Consider the following 13793-nt stretch of genomic DNA (forward strand, 5'->3'; position numbering starts at 1 on the left):
GTGCTTATAATATATATCGTTATCAGTACTGGTTTTATAATTACCATTATCCTTTCATCTAACCAGACAAAGAGGTCAAAGTTGTTTAGAATTTTTTTATTTTCATGTTTTAAAAATATTTTTTATTTTAAATTATAATTTTTAAATGTTTTCAGATTATCTTAATATGTTTATATGAAAAATAATATTTAAAAAATAAAAATATATTATTTTAATATATTTTTAAATAAAAAAAATATTTTAAAAACAATCATTATTCTACTCCCAAACATCTTCAAATATTAGTCTTCATTAGATTACCTTCTTCAGTCAAGGGCAATGGAAAGGGGAAAATGCAAAAACTTTTCTTCTGTTGCCCTTTCATCTGATATTTACTCGTCGTCTCCAGAAAGCGTAAGAGCTTCAGCGTGATGCAGAAATAAAATGCCATTTCATGAAAGAGATTGATGCGCTACCGACTCTTCTGGTTTTCCTATTGGCCAGAGACAGTAGCGTGCAAGATTAATAAATAGGGTTTAATTTCTTCTTTCTCTTAACATATACTATTAACTCATGATGTGTTTGCAGATAAAAAATTGCTGCATTTGCATCTAGAAATCAAGATATCTTATTATATTAACTTGTATAAGCCTACCGCCTCCACAGCATATCATCTGGCCGGCCATTTAAAGGGCTACCGGAAAGTATTTCTCTTACAACAAAGAAGATGAAAGAAACTGAAATCAAGTAACAACAAAAAAACCTAAAATCAGAGGCATGGCATTTGATAAGCACGTAGGAGGAAAAATATGTAATTGCCATGATTTTATCAAAAGGATAAAAGAGAGAGAGAGAGAGAGAGAGAGAGAGAGAAGAATCTAGCTTTCCTTGGATCCGTCATGTCTAAAATCCCAACACTCACCAAGTCAGAAAAGGTGTCCGCAAATGTCAATGGTTTGTTTGCCTTGAAAGGGTTGGTAACGGTTGGAATTGGTTGATTTTAGAATTATTTTTTATATTAATATATTAAAATAATTTAAATTTTTTAAAAAATTAAAAAAATATATAATTTCAACTGCTTTCCTGAACAGTAGCTTAAAATCCAAGTTTTCCAAACATGTATTTCTAACCTTTTTTATGGTATTCTTGAGAATATCATATTTTTAAGTAATTAGCTACAACTCAATTAACATATAGTTTTCACATTTTAATGCAAGTAAAAATAAGATAGTATAGAACAAAATCATCATAAATAATTCAGTTCCATTAGTCTTTTGCTATGTGTTGACTGTTAATTAAACTTGTTTAAAAAGAAAAAAGAAAACTAGACCAATGCGTGTTTTCCGTTGGGTTCGGTCTCCCAAGTCCCAAGTTCCCAACCTCAAAAGCAGTCCCCGGCATGAACTCTTATGTAGAGGCCTGGTGGCTACTGGCTAGCAAGGACTCTTTTGTAGTCATGGGTATTAGAGTCATTCAACACCATCCACTGGGCCTCTATCATGACAGCGTGCTCCATGCCATAATTTCCCTCACATGAACTATCTCATTATTTTTAAAAAATAAATAAATAACAAAACAAAAACATAATTTAAAGCCTGTTCAGTGAATGTTTGGTAGTGTTCCAGACGTTATATTTTATAGCGTGTTTTTTTATAAATATATTAAAATAATATTTTTTATTTTTTAAAATTTTTTTTGATATTAATACATTAAAATTATTTTAAAAATACTAAAAATAATTAATTAAAAAATATTTAAATTTTTAACAAACTACGTTTTTGGTCGCAATGCCAAGATGTATTTTAAAAAAGTAATTCATTTGAAAAAAATATTAAATTATTTTTTATAATATTTTTTGATGATTTTGATGTGTTATTATAAAAAAAATATATTTTTTAATATATTTTATAAAAAGAATACTTTATAATAAAAATAACAAACACAAGAAAACATGATATAACTCCCACGAAGCACAAATAATGCTTGAAAAAACACACATAAATTAAAATACGTATAAATTAATCCCTACAACACACTTTAATAATAAAAAAAAAAAATCAGGCCGGGCATAATTCAACCTTGAAGTGATAATAAGAATAATAATAAAAAACCGGATATGTCACTGCCCAGAAATATTTCTGTGCATCAATGCTATGAATAGATGTTCCATTTGAGTATTTGAATATTGAACCACGGAATTCATGATCAATCACTTTTCATATATTTAGCTGGAACGTCCTAATTACACAATGAATATATATATATATATAAAAACAGAGTTGAAACATCAGTGACCGAAAGATGCTGATTGGGTTTTTGTGAGGGTGCCGATTGATACACGTAGGATCAATGGTTAATTTTATTGAATTCCCATAATTTTTTATTGCTAAATATTAGCAATTCTTAGATTTCAAAAAAAGAATCATTAACTATATATGCCTTTTTCCCTTTTCTCATTAATTTATGTGTCTTACAAAGAGATAATCGTGATATTATTACACCGATAAACTCAAGTGTGGTAAATTTAAAGAAGCTTGAAATAAGTTGTGGTACCTAAAATAAGAAGAAAAAGAAAAATCCAACTTTTAATTATCATATCGTACGCTTCCCATTCTAATGTACGCTGCATGCTCCACTGTACTGTTCCGGAGCGAAAAAGAAAAGCAGAAAACGCGGGTGAGCCCACGGTAAAAGGAACCCTTAAATTCAACTAAACGGAAAGCCCCTTGATCGATCCCTGTATTTATCCACCGAAAACAGATAAGTCCCTGCGTTAAACGTTTTATCAATTATACCTTTAGTTGTCTGATTTATGTTGCTTCTTCTATTTACATTGAATCGGTTATCATTAACATTTCTAACAAAAATATGAGAACCTTGCTTAAATTTTTTAAAAGTTTTAACTTATTTAAGTATATTATAAAAAGCAAGTAACATAAAAATAATAATTAAATATAACTTGTAAATAATACAGGTTAATTAAATACAACAAATACTGTTGTGAATATTACTTTAATGAAACAATAACTAAGTGTAAATAAATATTGCATGAAAAATCAAATCTCACCCGGACAAACCATAAAAAAATGGAAATCAATTTTTAATGAAACTATGTCCTTGAAATCTCTTTTTTGAGCTTAATTATTTTAATAATTTAACTGCATCATGTAGGCATAAGAAGTTAAAAGAGAGATCTAACATTATATTTATTATAAGTAGATATAAAAGTGTGGGGAATTCATGATACAAAATACATTGTGAATCCTCTTATAAGACACTTTCATCCTCTTTTTTCTTTTAATTTGGCTCTAATTAGACCAAATTATAGGCCAATTTAGACTAATTTGCTAGGGGAGTGTGAGATTGAAAAACAAGAGACTATAAAGAAAAAAACTAAGGAAATGAGTGGCATTTTTAGGCTTTTATTGAAATACCTATTTTGCCTTTAAAAAACCAAAAAACCATTCTATTGAGTACTTTTGTGATTTTCACAATGGTCCATTTGGTATTTCAAAATTTAAAGGGTAATGCCATCTTTTTCATTTTATAATGCATAGTAAAAAGAGCATTATATGCTTGAATTCAAAAACAAATTAAAGCTTACGTTCAAAGCCTTTTTTGTCTTCTTTATTTTTAATGAATAGTCAAATGACTCACATAATGGGAGTGGATTTTTTGTGGCTTATATTTAAGGGTATTTTTTGTATTTATACTCATGTTTTTTTTGTAATTATCAAATTAGTTTAAGGAAAATTATATAATTTAATATTTACAAATACTATTACAAAAATTATTGCACATTAATATTATTAAAAAATTTGTTCCACAAATCATCTTAACATTACCTTTTTAATGAGTCGATAGGCATGGCTAAATTCCATCTAGATTGTTGTTGACACTTTTTTTTTTCTCTCTCTTTTCTATCTTCTTCTTCCTTAAAAGTTATGTATGGCATTTAAAATCTCAATATAGTATTTCTTTTAGTTGAGAATATCTAGGTATTAATCCTAATTTATTTTATTTGTAATTTTTGTTCTTGATATTTTATAAGTTTTTGACTTGTTTTTAACTTTAACCTTTAGTTTAAATTTTTTTTTAAAAAAAAAATTTAATCCATATTCTTTTTTTTTTTCTTGCCTTTTTTGTGAACTTTTAATTGTTTTTTATTTTATCCTTTGATCAAAAATTTTATTTTGCTATCTTTTTTTAATTTGATCATCATTCCTTTGGTGGTTTCTTCTTTTAATTCTTTTGTAAATTTTTTTTTTCTAGTTTAGCCCTTCAATCAAAAACTATCCATTCTCTCATTTAAAAAAAAAAAGAAAATTGATCCTCGTTCTTTTAGTTTCTATTTTTCTTTGGAATTTTTTTTTTTGTGATTTGTTTTCAATTTCACTATTTGACATTTGATTTATTAAAATTTGAGCTTTGTGATTTTTCCAAGTTTGGTGCTTGTAGTCAAAATGCCCGTGTCATAAGTTTTATAAGTTAACATAGGTTCACTTCATATTGTTTTTGGACTTTTTTTATCTCATTACTTGATGTTGATTTTTTTATATAAAAAAAATGGTATTCATGGTTTTCTTTGTTTTTCTTTTCTTATGATTATCTCAATCTCATGACCTGACCTATGTGTTTGGCAGGTTAACTTGGACGGGCTCGCATCTTTTGTTTTTTTGCTTTGAATTAATGTTTTTTTTTTATCATTTCATGTGTTTGATTTTAGAAAAAAATTCTTTATTCATTATTTGGTTTATTGATAATTGGCCTTTGTGGTTTTCTCATATTTGGTGCTTCTAATCAAATAGCCCGGGACAAGGGTTGACATTTAAAATTGAACTTTTTTTTCATCTCATGATTCAACATTGTTTGTTTTTTTTTTTAAGAAGAAAAAATTAGGTTTCATGATATTCTTTTTTTTTTTTTTGGGCTATCATGATCTCACAACCTGACTTGTGAGTTTAGCAGGTTCACCCGGGCGGGCTAAAGCTTTTTTTTTTTTTATAATTGCTTTTTTCTTGTTTTTTATGTTTAGTTTTTTTTTTTCAATTTCTTCTTTTGATATTTAATTAATTGAAGATTGAGCTTTGAAGTTTTTTCAAATTTGTTGCTTCTAGTCAATTGACTCAGGTTAAAGGCTTAATGGGTTAACATGAGTATGCATCATTTTTCTTAGCTTATTTTCTTTTTTTATTTTCATCACTTGATATTAGTTTTCTCGTTTGATGTTTGTTGTTTTCCTTTTTAAAAAACACAATTGTGTCCCCTTAATATCATTTTTATGTTCAGTTTTTTTTATCTAATCTAGAGTGGAGTGCGGGTCACATAACCAATAACAAAAGCTAAAAAATACAGAGAAAAAATTGTCCCCCCACACCTATAAACACTATGGATTACAATAGTAATCTATAATGTTTTTTTTTATTATTTTGTCTTGATCCTCTTTTTTTTTTTTTATTGATATTTTTAAAAAATTTAATATCTAGTCCTTATATTATATGCTTATTGAAATTTAGAGTTGATAATTTACTTTAATTTGTTTTTTCTATAGTTATAGTGGTATCAAAAAAGTATTTCAATATTGGGTTGGTATTGAAAAAATACCCTAGCATCATGGCATAGTCTATTTTTCTTTAAGAGAAATAGTTAGATAAAAAACATGGTTTTAAAAAAAAACTAAGTTGTCAAGTTTTGTGGAGTCAATGACTTGATTTGCAAGATTGGTGGGGTAACCCTGGTTGCTCTGATTCGCGAGTTTGATAGAGCACCATTTGTTTTTTTTTTAATTAAACTCAATTTTATGATTATCTATTTTTTATTATATAATTTTAAAAAGTAATTTAAGAAAAAAAAATGTTATTAAATTTTAGAAAATTTACAAATATGTTCACAGGTTTACAAATTTTAACTTTTATTTTTTGATATTGGGTTGATTAAGAATTTAATTTTATAACTTGTTTCTTTTCACTTTATATGAGCTTATCGTGGTTTTTAAAAAAGGATTTCATTATTGAGTTGATGCTTGATTCTTTGATTGTTTATTTTTTAATTATATAGTTATATAAATAATAGTTTCGAACAAAAAAAAATTATTAATCCCAATAGAGTCCATGACCTAACTTGCGGTTTTAACATGTTGACCTGAGTTACCCAATTCATAGGTTAAACGAGTTCACCTATAAAATCCAATATATTTTTTTAGTTTTTGATCCTTAAATTTTTTAACTGATTTTAGTATTGAAGTAGTTGAGAAATATACTTGATAATTTATTTTTTATAAGGTTATCGCAATCTTAGATAAATATTATTTCAGGGTTAGTGCATGGTTTTACGAGTATGTATTTTCTCATATAATTATTATTTTTTTATATATAAAAACAACAAAATTATTAAACCTAATAGAGTTCATGATCCAAGTCGCGGGGTGACCTAGGATCAATCTAATTTGGCTTTGTCTTAATATTTTTTTTTTAAATATGTTATTTTGAAGTTTTTTTTTAAAAACTAAACCATGTTTTTATCTATAATTAAAATTGTGTTTGAACTCATGAAATAATCCCATTTATATTAAACTAACTTTCTTATAATTTAATTGGAAATTCAAACGAGAAATTTCAAAATTTACCTGTTAAATTGCTAAAGAATTCCTAATATTCATGATATTTTTTCTGAGTTTTAAAAATCTTGATTTACCCATGACGGAACACGGTCCAGTAAATTAGTATGAATTCATGAGAAAGAAAATGCAGTTATTAAAATTACTAACAGCAAAGGTAAATTTCATGATAAAAACAAATCGAAAGGAAAAAAGAAGAAGAAGATAAATTTCTTACTAATTTCTTTCCTTCATCTTTATTCTCTAAACTAATAATTTATTAGTTATTCAATTTAAAAAAAATACATCATGCCTCTCGAGAGAGGGTTGGACAAGGTAAGTGAGATCCACGTTTTAGCTTTCATATATCATACCAAAAAATTAAATTCTAAATATATGTACAGAAAATAATAACACTATCCAAATTCACTGACATCATCTCAATTGGGCTACATTGACCGAGACATTAACACATGAATCTAACCAACGTTTTGAAACAAGTAGAGGGACGAAGGTATGGGTTTGGTCGAAAATTAAGGCCATCTGTTTCGAGGACCAAAACATAATTTGACAAAAGAAAGAATGGCACCGCATTATTAAACAAATAATAAAAAAAAATAGTTAAACTAATTACAAGTGCTCCTCTGCATTCGAAAAAAGGGACATCATAAAAAGGAAGCTAACTCCCTATTCCATGCCTGTTCTTCTGAACTTGATTTAATCAAATTTCAAGTCCGCCTGTTCCTGCTGTTGGAGCCGTCTCTAGAGAGAGAAACAAGAGAGAGAAAACAGATAGAGGGAGAGCGATAGTGTTGTAAAGGTAAGGATCTGTCACAGTAGAGGAAGAGTGGTGAGCTATTATGCTCTACAGCTTGCGCTTCTACTTCTCTGTCTCTGTTACCCTCTCTCTCCTTTTGGTTTCTTTTTCAAGATCTGTATCTTAGATTCGGAGATTTTTCTGTTTGTTTCTCCAGAAAGTTACCAAGAAAAAGTCCAAATTTCGAGTCTTTGACAAGAAATAAGGACCCAATTTCTTCTTTCTATTTTTATAATTGGTGAAAGGTTTTATTTCTCTGACCTGGGATAATAAAGTTGGTTTTTTTATCGTGATTTTTGAACTTTTTTAGCTATTTCTTTTCATGTTTTGTTAAACATTCGGACATTTTTTTTATATATAATTTAAGCATTTGTAAATTTGGTGAACGGGTGAGGATAAAGTGTTGTTTCTGCTGCAGAGTTGTATGAAAAATTTCTGATCTTTGCTGATCGGTGAAGATTAAAAGTGGAAGAATGGGTATTTGATCAGTTTTTGTGGTATAAAAGTTTGTTTCTTTTTTTATTCGAACCTGAAATGCCTAGTTGTGAGTTCAGACATGTTAGAATTCTAGTCCGATGATATTCATTTCGTATTTTCACAAAAAAAATTAAGACAAAAGGAAGAAGCTCGGTATTAGCAGTAGTTAAGGCATCATCCCTCTTCGTGTTGCTGATTACGTCACTTGATAAACTCTAGTGAGTACTTCTTAAAGAATATGTTTTTTCAGCAGATAAACTTTAGAAGCTCAGGTTGAGGGTTGGCTCTTGTTGTAAATATACTTTGGAAGAATTCATCCAAAATGTTCCGGTGGTTCTGCTATCTATGAACCCTAACATAAGACCCAGTTAAAGTCCTTTTTTTTTCTTAAAAAAAATAAATTACGGCGTTGGGGATATGGTTTGCACTTTTTTTTATTAGATTCTTTATTTGAATAAGTTCTCATGATTCATGAAGTTAGAATTTGAATTAATTGGCAAATGGGTTTGCTTCCTTTTTTTGAGATTCTTAATTTGAACCAGAGTGTACTATTTTGGGTAGATAGATTTGAACTGATTGCAATTTGGATTTTAAGGGTTAGTTTAAAACATATCTGACAGTTTAGGTGCTTTTGTTCCATGTATTCTTTTCTTTTATAGGAATCTTCTTAACTTGCTTAGTGCTTTTCCCTTGTCTGTCATCTATCTCTATTCTTTTTTTTATAGTAAGCATTGTAGCTATAGCTGGAACTTAAAACAATTTGTTGATTTGCAGTTGTTGTCTCGTGTTCTGGTTTGTGATCATCCATACACTTGACTGTAAATATAATTCATGCGAAAACATTGAAGTGAGCATTAACTTATTCTGCAAGTGTATTAGAGGAAATGTCATTCCGTAGTATAGTTCGGGACATGAGGGATGGATTTGGGAGCTTGTCGAGGCGGAGTTTTGAGGTCAGGTTGCCAGGTCATCACAGAGGGAAATCTCATGGCTCAGCTTGTGAGCTGCATGACCAGCCAGAGGTCATCCAGAATAGTCGTTGGGCTGGTCTTCCTCCTGAATTATTGCGGGATGTGATCAAGAGGTTGGAGGCTAGTGAGAGCACATGGCCTGCCCGCAAGCATGTCGTTGCTTGTGCTGCTGTGTGCAGGGCTTGGAGAGAAATGTGCAAAGAAATTGTCAGAAATCCAGAGTTCTCTGGCAAGATCACTTTCCCAGTTTCCCTAAAGCAGGTAAGATCTTTGCATTTTTATTCTTGCCTGGGTAATATCAATATTTAAAGAAATTTTTATAATGTTCTGCATGTAACTGGCTTTCGTATCTGCATGATGTTCACCTGAGCATAAACACACGGATCTAAATAAAGGATTTTGTGTGTTTCAAAATGATAATTGATAAAAATCTTTTTTTCTATCCATTTACAGCCAGGGCCCAGAGATGGAACTATTCAGTGCTTCATAAAGAGGGACAAATCAAAATTAACTTACCATCTTTTCCTTTGCCTTAGCCCTGGTGAGCTTATCTCTGCTTTATTTTGTAAATCATGATCTTATGCTGATGTAACTGGATAATTTGCTGTTACTAAACCTTTTACCACAATGCATAGCCCCGCTGCTTAATCTTCCTAACAGAATGAATATCATATTTCATGTCATTTTTCAAACTGACCAGCTAGAAACCAGCATGGTTCTGATTTTTAGTAGTTCATCTTCTCTGTTGTGAAGAAACCAGCATGGTTGATGCAAGTTGTATCAGTACTCCAAATTTCTTATTTATGTGCTCTCGATGTCCTCTCCGACTCACTTACACACTCGTGTGCATGCACGGACACTCATGTATATGTCCAAGCACATTGTAAATCCTGGTTAATTGAATTTTTTATGTGAAGTAGTGGTGTTTTGTATTGTCAGGTGACTTTTCTCACTATTAAATGTGTCCTCATAAGCTTTCTTGAATCCAATACCTTGTCCAGTTATTTTTGTATTCAATCCAAGTTATCCGTTCCTAAATATGATAAAATTTCCTGTAATATTCTATTTAGCTGCTGAAGCTGTTTGACACAGTTTTCCTAATTTCCTATCTTCTATATGAATATGCTGTTGATTAATGGCATGCCTATGCAGCTTTGCTTGTTGAAAACGGGAAATTTCTTCTGTCTGCAAAACGTACCCGGAGAACCACATGCACAGAGTATGTTATCTCCATGGATGCAGATAACATATCAAGATCAAGCAGCACTTATATTGGAAAACTGAGGTAAGAGTTAATTTCAAGGCCAATATTTGCTGACTTGCTGAAGTCCTAAGCTTGACCAGCTATTGTCTGCACTGTCTTGCCTGAAATTAGGGTAATTCCCTTCTCGGACATGAAGATTGAATATAGTTATAGTTAAAATTTTCTATGGATCCCAACTCCCAAGTGCCCTTCATTCCTGTATAGCAATCCCTTAAAGAGCCGATATAGTATAGCATTAGCAACTATCCTCCATTATCTACCAGACAAGGTGTACTGTTGCTAAGCCATATAATCCATTTTTTTAAAAAAATCTGAACTTTATTTTCCCTATTATTTGTATTATAAATATATTACATTTGTCTATGTTATAGGAGTTAGTTTTTGGCGCCAAATACTAGCTGTTTAGAAGTAATATTTACATGTTTTTAGTTCAAGGGTAAAATTAGCATCATTCTGTTCATGTTGAAGTTCCTTAAACTAGGTTACAAATCAGGTTTAGAGTTTTTATTTAGTGTGGTTAGAGTTTCTCTATGGGCAGCGATGATAATTGTTCTCTCTTCTGATGTTCCAGGAGGATGTAACTACTAAAGATGGTTTTTCATGTATCATAATACTAATGTAACTAGTTGATGATTTTAAAGATTAGACTTCTGAATTTGAACCATCCCTGGGAGGCCATGGTAGTTTGTTTCCTGTGGTTGATGTTAATTGCTTCACGTGAATCATATGCAAGGACTTTTTAAGCATTTAAGGTGGTGTTTTTAAGGCTTCCATTCTATGGATATCTTTATAGCAAGCTCTGCAATGACTTTGCACAATTGGAACATTGTGAATATGTGGTTGCAGATATCAAATGAACTTGGATGAGATTGTTGGTTCTGCAAATTGTTGTTGCATCACAAGTTGTGTTGAGATGCTTATTGTTATTGTTTCAGGTCAAATTTTCTGGGTACGAAGTTCATAATTTATGACACACAGCCGCCATACAACAATGCTCAGCTTTCACCACCTGGTCGAAGCCGCAGGTTCTACTCAAAGAAAGTTTCTCCGAAGGTCCCTACAGGCAGCTATAACATTGCTCAGGTTACATATGAGCTGAATGTGCTTGGCACTAGGGGTCCACGAAGGATGCACTGCAACATGCACTCTATCCCTGCATCATCCCTTGAGCCAGGTGGGTCTGTCCCAGGCCAGGCTGAGCTCCTCCCGCGCTCCCTTGAAGACTCGTTTAGGAGCATTTCCTTCTCAAAATCAATTGACAATTCAACCGAGTTCAGCAGTTCCCGGTTCTCTGACATTGTTGGGCCTCGAGAAGATGAAGAGGGAAAGGAGAGGCCACTTGTTCTTCGGAACAAGGCACCAAGATGGCATGAGCAGTTGCAGTGCTGGTGCCTCAATTTCCGTGGGAGAGTGACAGTAGCATCTGTCAAGAATTTCCAGCTTATTGCTGCAACGCAACCTGCTGCTGGTGCACCGACTCCATCACAGCCTGTTCAGTCTGATCATGACAAGATCATTCTTCAGTTTGGTAAGGTTGGTAAGGATATGTTCACCATGGATTACCGGTATCCTTTGTCTGCGTTCCAGGCGTTTGCCATCTGTTTGAGCAGCTTTGACACTAAATTGGCTTGTGAATAAAGAAAAAAAGAGAATGGTATCGACTATAGAAACATTTAATTGGCAAGGTATTTCTTTTTAGGGCTCTCGAGGATGGGGTGGTCGTAGCTGCATGCAGTCACTGTACAAGTAGTGGACTGTAAAGTGCAAAAAACCGCTTCTCATTGGAGGGGTCTTTCCTTTGTCACACCCTTTTCTCATGTTTCAGTTGGATTAGTTTGCTTTGAATGATTCCATCATGTTTTTATATATTGTTAAACTCCGTTCTTGTAATATTTCAAAACTATGTTTAGACTTTAGACATGTCTAATCATCAAGCAATTCGACTGCCGAGGACCTGTAATCTGGGATGAGACGAAAGGGTATGTTGGTTCCTCTAATTTTACACGCTCGCATTTATAATTGAATTAATTAGAACCCTGGAATTAAAGTTCTTAAACGGTAGGCACTCGACACAGCGACTGTGCTCTCCTCCTTGCCCTGTGAAACGAGCGGTTGGGCTCCCATGGCATGTCATGGAGCCAGGTGGCGACATAGCGTACAAGCTCTGACCAGCCGCCGCTTTTCTAAGGGCTGGCTGCACAAAGTACGGCTAAAGGCTGCTAAATGATGGTTCTGGTACTGGCCTGTCTTTCCTTGCCGAATCATAAGCGATGGTTTTGGGTACACGAACGATTATTTTATTGAAAGTAATTTGTGCAGGTTCCTTATTTTTTGGTAACTGCTAAATAGCATGGTCGGAAAAATAATTAAAAAATAGCATAGCATAGTTAAGGGGTTGTGTTGACAGTAGCAGTTCAATTTTATAGGTTGTGTTGTTCTTTGTATTGATGTTCAAAATTTACAAATAAATTAGACTGAAAAATATGAATTATCAACTTGTTTATAAATATGTAATATAATATATGAATATATGGTCGTTAACTTCGTGGGATTATGCGTGCAATGGCCCGGACAACGTTATTAAAAAAAAAAAAAAAAAAAGATGGCAAGTGTACTAAACAAATATATAAACTAGCATAAAAGATTGAATTATAATTCTAGCATGCAGACTAATATATGGTTTAATTATTTCTTGGTGTAAAAAGATGGAATAAGAAGTAATTTGCTAACACTTTACAACCACTAATCAATAACTAAATAAATACAAGTACAAAAAACTTTAATGAATAACGTTATTTTGTTACGAAAGAAAAATCTTTTGAAGAAAAACTTTAGAAGATAAAAAACCCTTTAAAGAAACCCAAAATAAATAACTTTTCACTAATTTAGAAGATTACAAAAAAAATATATTTATAACTACAAATTCTTTGTAAGTAGACTATCTTACTTGTTAAGACAAACACTCTATTTTGTCTTTTATCACAGTAACTTCCTAGAACACTTGATGATTTTTAAATTATTGTCATCCTATCTAGAACATGTAGCTGCTAACAGTTAACACATGAACTCCTCTTAAAAGTTTGCAGGCTTTTCAACTTTTTAGCAAACAATTCTCATTGAGAAATTTCTTCACACTCCACTTGTGTGTCAAAAGCATATGCTACAAAACTTTATGTAACTTCTTAACTAGTTGAGTACTCTAGCTCCGCTACAAGTGTTGCTTTACCCTGTGCTGCACTTTTTTTTTTGTGCTCCTCTCATTTATGATGGTCCTTGTTTATATACATATTCATGTAATAAGGATAAGAACATTATCTTCAGGCTCCTAGTCTGTTATGTTTTTAACAAATTGCTATTTACAGTTCATAAAAACACTTTAATGACAATTATCTTTGGATAAATTGTATTTATCTTTATATATATATATATATATATATATAATCACGCTATATCTTATAAGATAAACTAGACTAATTCTTTAATTAATTTGGATATATTGTGAATCTTAAATAAATTCATCTTTAACAACGCAAATAATTTTTCACTAATCAAGGCCACATGTTTCTCTCTTTTAGTTGATTTGTGACCAAACATAATAAAGATGAATTAACATGCAAATAGTTCAAATAATTTAATCATAAACAGATACTTCATTAAAATATACATGCAGGTAAAATTGAAACAATATTA

The 13793-nt window shown here is 31.3% G+C and overlaps 1 protein-coding gene across 2 annotated transcripts; it reads left to right on the plus strand.

The window, feature by feature from the left end:
* The first annotated feature begins 7215 nt into the window (after nucleotides 1-7215).
* Nucleotides 7216-12019, plus strand: LOC118061831 (tubby-like F-box protein 8). 2 transcript variants are annotated; one of them, XM_035075426.2, is made up of 6 exons: nucleotides 7216-7394; nucleotides 7810-7888; nucleotides 8643-9100; nucleotides 9293-9380; nucleotides 9992-10124; nucleotides 11039-12019. In XM_035075426.2, the coding sequence occupies exons 3-6, from the start codon at nucleotides 8753-8755 to the stop codon at nucleotides 11739-11741; spliced, it is 1272 nt and encodes a 423-aa protein (XP_034931317.1). In that variant the 5' UTR covers nucleotides 7216-7394; nucleotides 7810-7888; nucleotides 8643-8752; the 3' UTR covers nucleotides 11742-12019. The 2 variants fall into 2 exon arrangements, with proteins under 2 accessions (XP_034931317.1, XP_034931316.1); XM_035075425.2 differs by lacking the exon at nucleotides 7810-7888 and having other exon boundaries at nucleotides 7217-7394.
* The last annotated feature ends 1774 nt before the right edge of the window (nucleotides 12020-13793 follow it).

The sequence above is a fragment of the Populus alba genome, chromosome 5, assembly GCF_005239225.2.
Source record: "Populus alba chromosome 5, ASM523922v2, whole genome shotgun sequence".
NCBI lineage: Eukaryota > Viridiplantae > Streptophyta > Magnoliopsida > Malpighiales > Salicaceae > Populus > Populus alba.

Bases quoted from the DNA above. Each gene is read 5' to 3' on its own strand.
- LOC118061831 (XM_035075426.2), top strand. From the start codon at position 8,753: ATGTCATTCCGTAGTATAGTTCGGGACATGAGGGATGGATTTGGGAGC. The intron at 9,101-9,292 runs GTAAGATCTTTG...ATCCATTTACAG, and splicing joins TCCCAGTTTCCCTAAAGCAG to CCAGGGCCCAGAGATGGAAC. The intron at 9,381-9,991 runs GTGAGCTTATCT...ATGCCTATGCAG, and splicing joins TTTCCTTTGCCTTAGCCCTG to CTTTGCTTGTTGAAAACGGG.